Source organism: Pieris napi, chromosome 2, assembly GCF_905475465.1.
Source record: "Pieris napi chromosome 2, ilPieNapi1.2, whole genome shotgun sequence".
Classification (NCBI taxonomy): domain Eukaryota; kingdom Metazoa; phylum Arthropoda; class Insecta; order Lepidoptera; family Pieridae; genus Pieris; species Pieris napi.
This window is the reverse complement of record NC_062235.1, coordinates 6,175,012-6,191,300: the sequence shown is the minus strand read 5'-3', so window position 1 is coordinate 6,191,300 and position 16,289 is coordinate 6,175,012. Positions and strand designations below refer to the sequence as shown.

The 16,289-nt window shown below is 31.9% G+C and overlaps 1 protein-coding gene across 1 annotated transcript; it reads right to left on the bottom strand.

Annotated features, from left to right (window-relative positions):
• Positions 1-346: 346 nt before the first annotated feature.
• LOC125060122 (TBC1 domain family member whacked) lies at positions 347-16,178 on the bottom strand. Its single transcript, XM_047664854.1, has 7 exons — positions 15,773-16,178; positions 9,952-10,073; positions 8,433-8,625; positions 5,112-5,295; positions 4,501-4,695; positions 3,774-4,006; positions 347-2,992 (listed from the first exon to the last, which is right to left on the bottom strand). The coding sequence occupies exons 1-7, from the start codon at positions 15,895-15,897 to the stop codon at positions 2,983-2,985; spliced, it is 1,062 nt and encodes a 353-aa protein (XP_047520810.1). The 5' UTR covers positions 15,898-16,178; the 3' UTR covers positions 347-2,982.
• Between the last annotated feature and the right edge of the window lie 111 nt (positions 16,179-16,289).

Below are 16,289 nucleotides of genomic sequence, written 5' to 3'. Positions count from 1 at the left end.
GAGTTAGCCGGAGATAAACATTTAGACAACTATTCAATCAACAAGGTCATAAAAAAATTACGCCTATGTTCTTAAGTACTTGTAGATTAGTTTTGTGTCTTTTCTTAGAGCTTTTAATTTCACGTTTTACAATAAAATAAGATTTTCAAAAAGGATGCGAAACAGTAAGTAATACAAAAAGATATATATACGTAAAAAAAACTTGGGATAATAAGTTTCTTTTTTCATATCTGTTGCTCACATACTAGGCACTTTTAATCCTCCACCAATAGTATTTTGGTTAAATTTAGTAATTGAATTTGTCATTGCGGGTTAATATTTTTAGGACGATCAAAAAAAACCCCAATTACTGACAATATTTATTTACAACTGCAAACATGGAATTTCACAGTACAAAAATATTCATTGCAATCAGTCAAGAGGCTAATATAAAACAGTCTGAAAATACGGAATGCGTTGTAATATGGAATAACATCTAGACTGAAATGTATAAAGTGTATCCGCTTAACTACACATTGAATAAAAACGTAAAAATGAATGAGCTCATGACCAAAGTCTTGGAGTCTAAGTAGATATACTTTATTTTCAGCCTTATACTTAACAAAATGATCGCTGCAATGTCACAGATTAAACTTTACTACTACAAATAAGTTTTTATGCCATTCCAATTCAACAGCGACCATCAAGTTTAGCCCAGTCAGTAGTATGAAACTTAATTTCCATATATGCATATATTTAACTAATTAAAGATTACACTTTATAAAAATAGGATTGGGAGTGCATAAGTTAATTTACTATTGAACATTACATTTCGCTAAATGTTTGCGCCTTTAAACACTTTAATTTCATTAAGAGCTTCCCCAGACACATGATGATTAGATGTATGAGGAAATCCTTAACCAATAAAACTAATGATATAAGTATTAAGCTGCTATACGAGGCCAAACCTATATCGTAACAGTAAATAAAAATCTTTCTACAAAAACACTACACAAAAACAATAAAATCTCTGATATTATTGCACGGAACTTGTCCACTCGAAACAATATTATGCTGAACCTCCCGTGTCTTTATTCGATATTAAATATCTTAATAAATGTAAAGAAAAGATACAAAGGTACAGGTTATTAAGTAGAAACGTGAAAACAAACCAACCGCACCAAGCAAATAAATTAATTAAAAAAACATTATGCACCAAACTTAATCAAATCATAGCCTACATTCGATTGTGCAGAGATTAACGACACTGAATGAAATTTCAATATTTTATTTAATACGCTCAAAACATATAAGATAACTACTAAACTTTTTATATATAAATTAAAAACATGTAATGTTTAATCTCTACAAACATAGATTTTATTAATCAATAAAGTAAAATAGTACTTAAAAAATAAAATGTAAAAATTTCATTCAACAGTCAACACTGAAGATTTCCAAAATCATATCATAGAAAATATGAAAAGAAATCCATCCTTCCATGCATATATCTAAGAACACAACATTGTATATTATTTTTGTGCAAATTATTTTTAATGATACACAAAATCACTAAAATATACAGACAAAAAAGCATATTGCGAATCAAAATCCCTTTCCATAGATTATTATAAAATGTATGTAAACGGGTGAAACTATAGTTATAAGTTGGGCAAAAATAGAAATAAATGACAGACAAAATCAGGAAATAAACGTTATTTTATAGAGAAACTTTTGCTTGCAAAATGAATATCAAAAGTATAATTTATATTTTAGCTTTTATCAATGACGAAAACCTTGTGTGTGAGTGTAAAATAAACTATCAAAAGTACATATTTAAATAGAATCTGCAACAATAATTTAATGTTATGTTTCACCCATTAACACAATCATTAACCTAATTGTACTTTCATATACCTATATTTTTATATCAACACTTACGACTAATATGACAAAATAATGGTTATACAGGATGTTTCAAAGTCGTACACAAAATACCTTGTAAACATCCTATATTGGATATGTAATCAAATAACGACTTATCACATTTTATTATAATTTACACTTACTCGACAATGGAAGTGCTGCAAATACAAAAATTCACATTAGAAAACGTGAAGCAGAAACGTTCACTTGGAAATAATTGTTGATTAATCACGAATATTACAATCATAAAATTTAAAATACATTACAAAATCGATATAATTATATTATTCCGTTAAACTAATAATACGAAAATGATTCGAAGCCTATAAGGAGACATTATAAATTAAAAATTGTGTGCTACAAGTTAATGCCAAAACAGCACATTTAAAACCAGATTTAAAAGTATAGGAATGTATCAGGCAGTGTAAATTCGACTCCTCTATCAACTTCAAATTTATTGCGCATTTAGTCCAAGACGAGTTTATGTTAAATGTGCTATTTTGCTAATTAATCTAACAGTTAATACTTTGAATGAGGCATATCGTGCTGAATAATACATTAAAACCATCACCACACACTTGAAACAAACAATGTTAAATACTATAAATTGAAATAATCTTTTTTTTTATTAAAATCATTCATAATTTGTTTTATTAACATTTTATTTGCAACAGTGTGTCCAAATAAAAATCTAATGAAAATGATGTTTTGTACGAAATATACAAATGTAAGAAATATGGAATAGAACATTAATTGAAAAATAATTCCGAAAGTTAATATACGAAAAGCGTAAGAAATGAATTATTAAATATACAGAAATATATAAATTCGAAATCTCGAAAGCTTAAGATTACGTAAAAGAAAATATACATATACTTTTTTCACATCGGAATCATTCCGGCCATAGAGCATAGTCCTGACAGACGTCACCATAGATAATAATACAAAACTTCATATATACAAGTCAATTCGATTTGGTCCTCCCACGCACAATCACATAGTCCAAGCACCTTATAGTGTATGAAAGATGTCCCTGGCGTTATTCTTCGAATAACGCTTGTAGGAACACTCGCTGAATCAGCTACCACTGTAAATAATTAATAATTTTATTTACCAATTTATACATTAATAGGTATTATAAACACTTAGGTACGAAGTTAATTTAGCGTGAACGATGAATATAATTAAAATATTTCAGTTAAATAATATAGCGACAATCTACGAATGTTGTATAAATATTATTTTTGCCATCAAATTTATCATCGCATTGAAAATGAAAATGGAACATTTTTTTGTTATCCTTCCATATTTTAAAACAATTGAGCATTATCGTTACCCCTTAATTTAAAAAATAAATCGATCTAATTATATTTTTAAGTACCCACTTTTTATCACAGCGTAAACAAACTTTGATAGAAAGAGACAAAAAAGTGCAATTTGACACTAAATGTGTCAAATTGCTATAAATCAGATCAAAAAATTGGTCTCAAAAGTCTTGTTTTGAATATGAGCCTAAAAGGAATGAATGATTAAGTAGTATCCTTACGACAAGATGATTTTATGAAATAAAACGGACGGCGCTGGCTAAAATAAGTGTTTTTAACCTAGGTATATAGAGATTTATTAGACGAAGAGAAAATTTTACATAGACATAGTCTATGTCTATGTAAAATAATAAAACGTGTAAATACATACAAAAACAATTATGAAATAAATATAGTTGACACTGGAACAAACTTAGTTACCACAATTTTATATTTGTGGTAAATCTCAAATAATTCCCGACATTTTGATGTCATTTAAATTCAAAATAAAAATTGTATTCTTAAATACGGGAGACAAAGCGTAATCTGAGGCTTAAACCTTACCTTCTATTAGCCATGGCCCGGCGACGCGCGGTCTGCCTTTGGTGCTCGAACTCAAAGTCTTCCTCAGTTAGGTTCAGCCTTTGCATGTGGTACATGAGGTATTCCTCCCCAAGTACGCTGTCCGGGGGATGACGAAGTACTTCCAGAGTCTCGCATAGGCCGTTCGCTCGTTTTCGGACCTTTGCGGGGCCTAGAGCTCCTGCTAGGACCACTAGTGATGCTTTGAACAAGACCTGGCACAAAGATATTGATTTGAAATAAAAATTCCAAAAAGCAATATTAATGCCATTTGGGCCTTAAAATAAGAATAAATACTTCTTTCGCGAAGACGTAGTAGATGACGTCATTAAACTGGTATTGTGGTTGCTTACTAGGTAAATATTGAATGACATCAATTTTAGGAGAAACGTATTTTTTTTCTCCTAATGCTAGAATCACTGGTTTTACTACATTTTAAGAAGGTACATACTACATTATTGTCAATTGACTATTTTATGGATGATAAAGTTATTTTTTAATTATTTCTTTACATCTTCAGACGTGAAGTAGCGAACGTTAACATAGGCGCGCGACTATCTTATTATGCCTTCAAATCCTCGCTGAACATTGAGAACCACGTCTAAGACCCAAAAATCGACAGCGTATGTCAAGTTTAAAAGGCTGATTACCTCTTTGCCTATTGCGCTTTTTTCCGTAGAGGTAACAAATTTCAAAACATAACTCTTACCTTAACGCCCTCGCACAAAAAGCAGTCCCACACACGTAGCAAACTGTCCCATGGCAATGTGCGCGTTAGAGCGCAAAGAAACCATTCGGTGGCGTAAAGAACTGGCTCCACGCGATGTTTCACCAAGTGTCGGTGGACAGCCGGTGCTGTCCGACGGAGTAATGCGTGGAGGATATCACCATCACGTTGGAGCACCTTTTAATATGAGATTTATTTTTGAAATCCAATTACTAAAAGTAGGTTACTATTATAAAAATAAAACTTTTGTATGTGCTCAAAAACCAAAATTAATAGAATATTTTTATCACTTATAGGATCGTTTGGATATAAGGAGATTTATATACATGTTCATTCCGAGGAATGTTATATCAAAAATCGATGACGTGCAGATTAATGAACCTATTTATATAAAAAAAATAATCAAACATACATTATTTGTCCTTCCGTTGATTCTTCCTTGAAATACTATGAACATAATTTAAAAATATTTTTCCTAGCACTTGTATGTACATTATATGAGCCAGTTATTCGACTATGATATATAATAATTTTGCGCCTAAGACTATATCTCACCTACTTACTAACTATGAAAGTGTATAATTTACACTAACCTCCAAGCCAGGATTATAATATCCACTAAGGTATTTGTCACTAATGCTGACCAGGCACCAAAAGGCCTGTACGGAGGGCATGTGCATCAGAAGAAACGCGGCCACCGGCGCCTGCGCTTGGAAGTAGCCCACTTTAGGGTTTAATACTGAATACGCCTTCAGTACTGAGAATAACTCTTGCTGACTGAAATAAAAAAAAAAACATCAAACAGGAATACAATTATTATTATAATTCATATTACTTATATAATATAAAAAGGCGTAAAAATGATTTACCACTGTATATAAAAGTATTAGAATAAATGCAGATAAAAAGTTAACGCCTCTAATATAATGTTGTATAATAGACATACTAGATGGCGCTACAGCTTTATAGGTTTGGGTTTCAGATTTCTGATTATTTAGTTTCTTTCTAATATGCAAGTTCTCTCCCGCCGTCGACACATCCCATCGAATTTTTGTGTCTAAGGCTGTGTGTTTCTTCTCAATATTTTCCTTCACCATACGAGCTAGTTAACATGTACATATAATATATAGACATAAAGTCCAATGGTGCTCAGAACACAGCAAATATTATTACACGACACGAAAAAATAATTATTTTATTTTTATCCCTGCATTTTTAAATATCTATGAATCAATAGTAGATATATTTAACATGACGTGAGTTAAGTTCGGTGGCGGGTGTTCTAGGGTTGTTCAAATGTATGTTAAATATAACTCATTGTTTCAAGCTGGAACTAGCTTTAGGGTCTGTTTCACAATGTATGGATAAAATACCAAATAGCTATGCAACACATAAATTATTTGTAAGATAAATTGTGCTATTTGACATTTCATCGGACTCATAACTTATGATGGACTTTATGTGACGAATAGCGCTATCTGACAGTCGTGAAACGCAACAATAGTGTTCTTAAATCTAAGTGACACTTCCATACAAGTATATTCGAGCATTTTGTACATTATCGGAAGCAAGAATGTTATATTAAAGTTTATGATAGTGGGAAAAACTTAAGGCCTCAATTTAGCTTCAAATGTGCTATTGCTAACATTTGGTTTATGCTTCTAATTATTTAATAAAATATATATATTTAACTTAAGTAACTCGTGACTCAATTGATAGGTTGAGTGAAATTACGTCATCGATGTAATCCCCCGTATCCTGTTCCTGGAAGCCCCCGCAAGTATATTTAGCGTAGCGCATAGTTTCATATTGATAAGTTTTATGTGTGTGAATCATATTATAATTATATATTATACGTAAAATATTAGAACCCTATTCAGTCAGTGCTATTTATTATATGTATTACATTCTATATAAAACATTTATGCATGGTGGCTATTACTTCTTCTCTATATGTCTATCGCTATTTTTATTTCGATGAATTTTGACGTCTCATTCCTATGAGACCGCGTTTTATACAACTCTTCGTTCTCTTTTATACTTTTCTTTCATACCAAGTCATGGCTAAGAGCTAGCAGATAATATTGTATCGTTCTTGTTCTGTTTATTATGACTTAATTACATTTTTACCATGGTCATGTAATAAATAAATGATATAAATAATCAATCATTACTTAATTAAAACATATAAAAACTTTTTTAATGGTTGACAGTCATTTTAAAAAACAAATTTTACGTATCAACAGGAAAAAGTACGATGAAAAAAGAGTAACATATTTGCATCAACTATTTATGCAAATAAATTCAGAATATAAAAAATAGATCATGTCATAACAATTGTATCAGAAACCCGATTTGTTTACATAAGATTAATTTATGACGCATCGTTTATTAATATTGTTATCGAGTATTTAAGGCGAACGACTGACGAATGAGAGTTTTTGAGAGCCGTTTAATGAATCAAACTCTTCACTATGAAGATCCTTGTTTTTAAGATACATAAAAAAACACACAACCAATTTATTTTTCAATACGACAATCCTAATACGACTATCGAAGAAGACATTAAAAGATCAACCGTGCGATACAAAATGAGACTTCAGCAACACGTCAACCCCCTAGCTTCGGGCCTCTTGGAAACGACGGACGGTGTGTATCGGCTGAAAAGGGCGACACTTGCCGCAGTCTGACAGTTTACGAATTACGGAGGGAATAAAAAAATGATTGGATTTGCGTTCCCTATTTGCCATAATTTCTCATAAAATCTGATAAAAGCCAGGAGGCTGATTGCAGATGGATTTAAAAAAAAATACGACAATACAATATAAATTTTCCTTTTAAAGTGTAGCGTTATTCATTTTTTATTCTAAAGTAAAAGCCGATATAATAGAAGTCAGGTGTGTTATCGCCCTAATGTACGCCGATTTCAGTCATTTTGTTCGTATGACTGCACAAAATGCAATAGAATTAACATCAATAAATTACACCGTCTGATTGGGTCAACCAGACAACTGACCCTCATACATTTCGTAGATGATTTTAAACGCGAAAGTTCTTTACACACCTTACACATTTATTATTCTACACATAATGTTAACTACGGTATTTCATTTAACACTAAGTTACAGCCAAAAAATTAATAAAACTGATTATAGAACAACTGGATTGGAAAACATTCTATTCGCGTGCTATGACATAGTATATATCAAGGAAACATTGGCAAGGCAAGATACAGTTTTGCATGCGAGATTACAATACACGCAATATTTCAAATTGAATCATTACAATTGGTAGCAATTACTTATGAGTTCATAAATTCAATTCCCCCCCACCCCTTCCTCTTGTCAGCAAAAGTAAGCAAATCTCTCAAATAATAGTACATAAACGTATTAATTGTTTGTAGGAATCCTCGAAAATGCATTTCGTTTTCAAGCATACACAATGTGTAAAAAGTAAATAAAAATAATTACTGTTGACGTAATCACCAAATAAGAAAATCATAGAATCACTGGATTTCGTGAAAATAATGATAGGGTTGGCAATCCACTACATATTACCGACTTTTACTTGACGTAAAAGAAACAATGAAGCAGACGTGGAAATGTGTCTGCCACTCTCGGAATACGAGAATTTCATCATGTTCCTTTGGCGTACACATAGTAGCATTCCGAGACATTGTGAAAGATAGTTTCTAGGAATTTTAAAAATAATTTAACGAACACGTATCCGTTGCTTTTCCCGGAATAGAATGAAAGAGTAAAAAACAAAACCTACGAACGGTTTGAAAGTTTTCTTCCTTTTTAAAGATTTCTTTATGCTTATGAATGAAGTAGCCAGTAGAGAACGCCAGAACTCTCCCCAATTTTTGCATAATCTTATAATTTCTTCTTAATATCAACATTTTCCGGACTCACCCATGCCCCTCTTCCCGGATAAACATCTCGTGGTAGGGGAATTGTCGGTGCAGGTCTTTCCTGATATCCTCCATGCACTTGGGGTCCCCAGGCGCCTGGAGGAGTTCCTCGTATTCGTTCGGATGTTTTTCCAGGAGTAACTGACCTCCGCAGAGGTACAGCCAGGCTTTAGGGCGGACTGAGGCCGGAATACCTATAAAATTTTAAATGTAAGGGACTTATTATAGAAGTAAATGGAAGAATATTAGTGGAATAATAGTATGACATATTACAGGCGAAAGACGCGTAACATATAATCGTTCTTATCTGTAATAATAAAAATTTGTCGCGAATATGGCGTGAAGTTGTTAACTGTAACGATGTATTTTATATATTTGCTATTTAAAATTGGGCAGGAAAAATAGAAAATTGGCTGAAAAACAATGGTTTTGTCTATGCTAAGTTTCATAGACTAACCAGACTGAGAAAACCTAGTACAAATTGGCTTTTCCGTGTGTTCCGTGTGTTGTGTAGGTTATGTACTATGTGAAAATACTTTATAATTCCAGTATTCCCACGATGAAAGACATAAGGAGCGTTGCACAACTGTCGGTTATTTACATACTGGAATGAGCGTATAGCTAATTAACTTTATTAACCAGGGCACGATAATTAAGTTGAAAATTTTAATTGAGTCTGTGAAGGCATTGTGACGTTTCATCAACTTTTTAGTGCAAGAATAATTGAAATAATCTTTATGCACTCTTATGTTTAGGCAGCTGAGTCACAGTTTTTATTCTATATGGTCATGGTTTCGGGTTTCTGCATCGACTTCACAGTCGAAATATAGAATACATATTCACTTACATTGCATTGCAACACTTGATAAACCCGACATTTCTTACACCCAAAATTCAACGTGTACAAGCCACTGAAGAAGCTTATATCTATGAAGGCGATACACAAATCATAAAAAAAAGGGTGCGTGTACTTATGTACGCGCGTAAGAAGTTATACTTCTTTGGCATTATTAAAAATAGTTTTTGATTATTTGCATGCAGCAAATAATTAATTACAATTAAATAATCAAAGACTGGAAAAGGAGTCATTATAGTCAATAAAGTTCAGTTTATATTAAAATTAAATAAATAAATATTTATTATTATTCTCTTACATTAAGTGTAACATAAATTCTATTATTATTCGAATGTTGTTTTTAAATATGTCCAATGCCGTAGCATCTTCCGTGGGCAACTTCATTCTGTTAATTTTGTGTCACGGTGCGCGCGCATCGAAAAAATTTCACTCTCATAAATGTTTTATAACGCGCCTAAAGACAATATAACATCAAAAATTATTTGGAAACATAGAACATCATAGAAGGAACAAATTGTGCACAGCCAGAATTCTAACCCACGCCCTGGATCTCCAGTTTAATCTTAAACAGTGCTCCTCAATCTAGTTCATTTGAAATACTTGTATGCTGAAATCAATCACTCGCAAAAGTAACGAGCTCAGATTAGAAAATAATAAAACTCACCTTTCCGACACCTCTCTCGGACTTTCTTGTAGTTTTTGCTCATAAAAGCCTCCCAATTATTAAGCATACGTAGCCATTTCTGTTCTCGCTTCAATATTGTACTCGGCGAAACAGTCCTCTTTCTGTAATAAATATAAAATCCCATATGTATTTAGAAAAAATATCAAGCTCATCCTCCGCACGTAGCAAGCTCAGACGTCGGACGATCTTAAAGTATTAAAGTGAAATTAATGTCATACCAAGTGTATAGCTACTTTATCATAAGCTACCGGTTTAAGAATGCTCCCCTAAGATTTTATTTACAGATTTATAAACAAAACACTAACGTCAAACACAGTGAAGTCAAGGACAACAAGGAAATTGTCGTCAGTATTTATATAAAAACATTATTAATTAAACCAATCCACTCGGACTTTCCTGTGTTGTGGGACAGAAATGGACACAACCATTCACATTCGCAATGATGTTAATAGCAGTAGGAATTCGGACCCACATTAGTCGAATCGACGTTGACGTACCATAACAGTATCCAGCATGTATATTGGGGTTTAATGTTTTAAATCATAAATAACATATGTGTATTTGTGTAATTAAAGAATTTTCTCGGGCTTGATGCGTCATAGGGAATGGTGCGACGCCATATTGCCTAGAGCGTTTAGCGGGTTCTTAAAATTATGAAGGTTTCATTTGAATTTTGAAAGCCAATATTTAACAGAATTAAATATGTATAAAATTTTGTATATGCTCTATAGCCACTAAAAAACAATCTGAAATACTTTTTTAAAACTTTCCAAATACCACATTGTGTTTACGCTATGATAAAAAAAAGAAAATATATTATGATATCGGTGAGCCTAATTCATTAAAACACCTATGCAACGATTGCGATTGATATATTATAACCGACAATGAAGGTGTGCCAAAAGCCGACCCATTTGTGGGTCTGTTTCGTTAATCATTTTAATTCGGTATCATTTCATCATAGGCAAGTAGCCTACGTTTTTCAACCGGAAACGACAACTATTGCGAGTACGATCACCTCATCGAAACTAGCCAAAAAATTTTTTTTTGTATAATGCCAAACTTTCCATTCTCGAATGATATTCTAAATATTTGAGAAAAATGTAATACAATAAATATAAACTATAATTGCATTGCTTGTTGATAGGTTATAATATTATCGCCATAAATAAACAATGCGTCACTGTTTATCAATGAATCGATATATCGTGGGAAGGTAATCAATATAGGTCATTCATATTTCTATACGATAACAATTATTGTTCTATCATTGATTTAGTCATCAATACTAATACAATTATAGTACAAAAATCGTGCGGAAAAGTATAATATATTCAGAATCTGGACTATAGCGGGCCATAGACGGACCCGCATGTTGCAGTCAAGACCGACTGCAATATGTTAAGTGGTCTCATATGTCAAAAACGTAATAGATTTGACATAAGGGAGTCTTATTAGCGCTAAGTCTCCACTCTGAATATAACCTTAAGCCCAAAAATGTCAGCGTATGTCAAACTCAGAATCTGATCAGACAGATATCATCAAAGCCTGAAAATGTGGCTTTCAAATAGAAATTTTATGTTAAAAATAGTTTACACAATTATATGAAGTAAATTTAATTATGTACATACTTCAGAGACGCGGCTTTAATCATGATTTACATATCATTGACCTTCGTCAAATTAATAAATGACTCAAACTGAACAAACTTTGCAGAACATTACAGTATTTATGGTAGTTCACTAAGGTAGTTTAAAATTATTGCGTAAACAATTATTTTTTATTCGACGGCTCATTGGTCTAGTGGTCCGATCCCCGGCTGAGACAAACATCGATGTGATGAGCATTTGGTGTTGTGCTTAGGTCTTGGGTGTTTAAATATGTATTTATATGTCTATCTATCTATAATATGTATGTATATCCGTTGCCTAGTACCCATAACACAAGCTTCACCAGCTTAGCATGGGTCTAGGTCAATTAGTGTGAATTGTCCAATTAAAAAATAAATAAATAACTGTACTGGGTTAAAAGAGGACGTAGTGACCAGTATACGAAAGCGAATGCTTAGTGGATTTAGCTAGGTAGAACGGATGAATGAAAACCGGGTATAAGTAGGATATGCTAAGCAACCATGAATGGTGAAGTCGGGTTGGGTAGGCCTTATCGGACATGGACCAAATCCAAAAGGGACACCTCAAAAGTTCTCCTTAGCTTGCATTGTGAATGTCATGAATGTGGAGGAAGCCAGAGCCACTACTTACTAATAATGGCACTACTAATAGTAGTTAAAAATTACAACCTAACTAAATATCATGCTTAGTTATCTCAATGATCATTTGAAACCATATTTATAATATAACAATTTAGCCAGTGTGCAGTACTCTATAAAGATAAATATACTTTACTATATTATCACAATATAAACTGACGGTAAATCTTATCTACTTTCGAATAAATACAATTAAACAATTAGAGCATGCATTTTCATTTCAAAAACAAGTGAAAGTAATTAAAATCTTTGCGTCTGCATTCAATTCATAATATTTCTCAGAATTTTATTACGACACGCGCTATAAGCCATTGAATGGTATGGGAATGGTTTTTATAAGCAATGGAAAGTAAATATACTGCATTAATATGTTCTAAGCAGGCTTGTGTTAGTAAAATATATATATATATATATATATATATATATATACTAGCAGACCGGCCAAGCGTTGTTGTTTTTGTTTTTGTTATATTACATAGTAGTAAACTATTCAAGGGAAACGGTAGGAGAACACCAGTCATAGGGACCACCATGCTTTTTTGAGGGTGAAACGTTGGTAGGTACTTTCAACACAGCGCCATCTGTTAGAAGTGAGACTATCAAATAATAAATATTTTGCAATAAAATAATATTGCGGGTATAAATTGAGATGTAAGCTATCCTATCTTTTAAGTCAGATCAAACCTCACACGGTGTGCAAATTTGATTGAAATCGGTTCAGTAGTTTAGGAGTCCATAGCGGACAAACGTGACACGTCATTTTTATATATTAAGATAATAAGGCTTTTGTACCTTTCTGTCAAATTGTGTTTACGCTGTGATGTAAGACAGGTGATTTTAAAACGGTTCAATTGTTAAACTATTTATGGCTAATCTTGTTCACTTGGTACTGAACTTCCGCCCTTGCCTACACCCGCATGGTATGTTGATCGCAAAAAGTCTATAATGGTGTACTAGTTAAAGTTATATTTATAAAAATGAACGATTTTCTGTTGAATCAATTCGTTTCCGATCAATCGCTTTTAAGTGTTTTTACCATTTACTTAGCAGTTTCACAAATATTTTCTTGATACGTATATTTATGAAGAAGAATCATTTTTCGTTGTTTTTCTGTTTGTGCTCATATCTCCCTTTCTACAGGTTTTTAGTTGAACTTGTAAAAATGAAATAAATATGACATAATAGTCAAGTTTTGAGTGAATCAAACAACCTATAATAATTTAAAACTTCAATAAAATAAGTCAATTATAATTTCCGCCGATTCTCATTAAAAATCTAGATCATTCCACTTCAAATTCCAACATGAAATATCTGCGAATATTGCAATAGTTTCAAAATCGGAAGCGGCACTTGTAACATTTTATAATTATTGTCAGTGACTTTTGAGTTACCGTAACTGTATAATGCAGGCAGAATCTGAGGCAGGAATAAACTTTAACATTTATTTAAATATAAGCTATTATATACATAAAAAACTATTATTATTATTTATTTATTTTATACATCTAAAACTGCTATTTCAGTTTTAGATGCCGATAAAGAAAATACATTTACTCCTATTAGATAATTTAAACGCTTGTATATATATATATATGTTTATAATAAATACCTAATGCTATTGTTCTGTTTTAACACAACTTTACGCTGCAATATCATATTCACTACATTCAAATTTACCTTACTTCTTTATAAAAGTACGGAACTCCTTAAATATAGCTATATGTACATACATTGTTTTCTCATTAACACTTCAAGAAAGAGAGACTTCAAGAATAAAATCGATACCTATACATATTTGTATAGAAAAATCACAATAGATACCTGCCTGTCGCTATCCGCTGGATGGGAGTTAATCTTAGTGATGTGAGATAAATATATTTTAAATTAATACTTATAATACGTTGATGTAATACGTCTTTGTCTTACATAAAACCCTCATAGTAAGGGTGAGACTTCCACTTGCGAACAATGTGTAAGTGCTATTAGGCATCAAGAGATCGTGTACAAGTGTTGGAACACGGAGCTTTGTTTTTTCGGTCACATTTTACCTTATAGTCTAGAGTCTAGACTCTAGACGATAGGTATGCATCGTTGCTGAAGCGGCGCAGAGACTTCCCCGATTTCCGCAGTTCTTTACTTTTGCATCGTAAATAATGTGTAACTAAATTGACCGAGTTATCTCATGTTTTATGAAATACATTTACTAAATATATAATATACAATATGTTTGATCTTTTTACTAGATTGAATACAAAATAAAAATTTTAATAGATACTCGCTAAAAATACCTATAAAACCAATAAAAAACGCGTTTAAATGCGCTAGCTTTTCACAAATAGGTTCCGAAACTCACAGTTTAAATTAGGTACGCAATACCGAGTTCAACGTACTTTAGATGATATTTCGTCGAGTTTCCTTCATGGTCATTTGACTTGTGAATTCTAAAGCTTTTAAAGTATGAAATTTTTTTCTAATTGGACTTAAAAGGAACTCCAAGTATGAAAATGTACCGCGTGGAAAGTTCATAATATATAATAACATACCAAACAAAGTAGCATAGTAAACATGAGTACACAGAAAGAATTTGGTGTAGTAAATTAAATTTTTTAATTACTAAATAGCCTTGAGACATAATATGTTCTAACAAGATGATATCACTTAATATGCACAGATTTTAGTAGAGAGAGATATGGCCTAGTTAGAAATCACTTAACTTTATTGCTATTTAGATAATTCTATCATGGAATAACACAACAACACACTAATCTGTTGCTAATCTCTTACAATTTTCTTAACAATTTATTAAAGTTTTGGGGAATTTAATACATCAAATTAAACCAATTAAACCCACTTTAATAACAATATATCAAATTAAATGACGTGGAATAAGTGATACTTGTATCTTATATTCCATAATAAACAAAATTTTTGATACTTTAAAAGCCACAGCCAGATTTATTATATATAATTTAGGAAGAAAATGTAAATGGACAGTAAAACTGCCCATTAACATTACAAGAAATTTATAATGGATTGTTAATAGAAGCTGCTGTATTGTTGCACAATTTGATAAGTTTGCACAGTGAATTATTTATAACTAGACATATTTACTAACCTTATCTAGTGATTGAAGGTAACATTAGAACATGAGGTATAACTACGTTACATCCATATAAGGACAGATATAAACGGAATTTATACAACATTAAAATACACTAAAAGAGCAGTTAGCTCAAAACAAAGATATAAAGACAATTCACTAACTCTTAAACCTTACAGATTCTAAATTAGGGCAGATTTCTGTTCTTTACATTAATTGTAGATCAATATAATGTAGATTCAAACTCCTTATTCTTATCAGTCTAATATAATTTAAAGCATATTCTAATTTTTATAAAAAATGCAGGTATAACGCCATGTAAAAACATCATTTGTGTTATTAGACTGGAAAAAACATGTCAAAATGTTGAGTATGCTGATGATTTTATAACAAGTACCATAATTATGCACATTAATAACACCATAACTTACGGTTCTGGACTATATTGTGCACCACCAAAGAATCCATGTCTATCTGGTTGCGTTGTGACAGAAGAGCATATTGATGTTGTATCTTGCTCACCACTAACACTTTTCAAACTCTTCTGTAGTGACATGTTTAGATCAACTTAACAGCTGTATCATCACTATTAACAACACCACCCAGGTACGACAGAGTGGGCGTGCGTAAAAAACAAGACAACTTATTATACCTAAGTTTTCGCACGAACAACACTCCGACAATATACGCACTAAACACTTACGAAAAACTAAAAAGGCAAAACGCGATTATAAAAAAAATGCATAGTATAACATTCTTCTATCTTAGCATTAAGAATTTAAAAGCAAATCCCACGAATTAAAAAACTAAAAACGCCAAAGCCCAAAAGATTACTATAGACAGTTGACAAACATGAAACAACTTGGTTATTAATCAAAGAAAAATGTCAACTTCAAAATACTTATGTCATGTCGTTATTGTCACTTTTGACGGTGAAAAGACAATTAC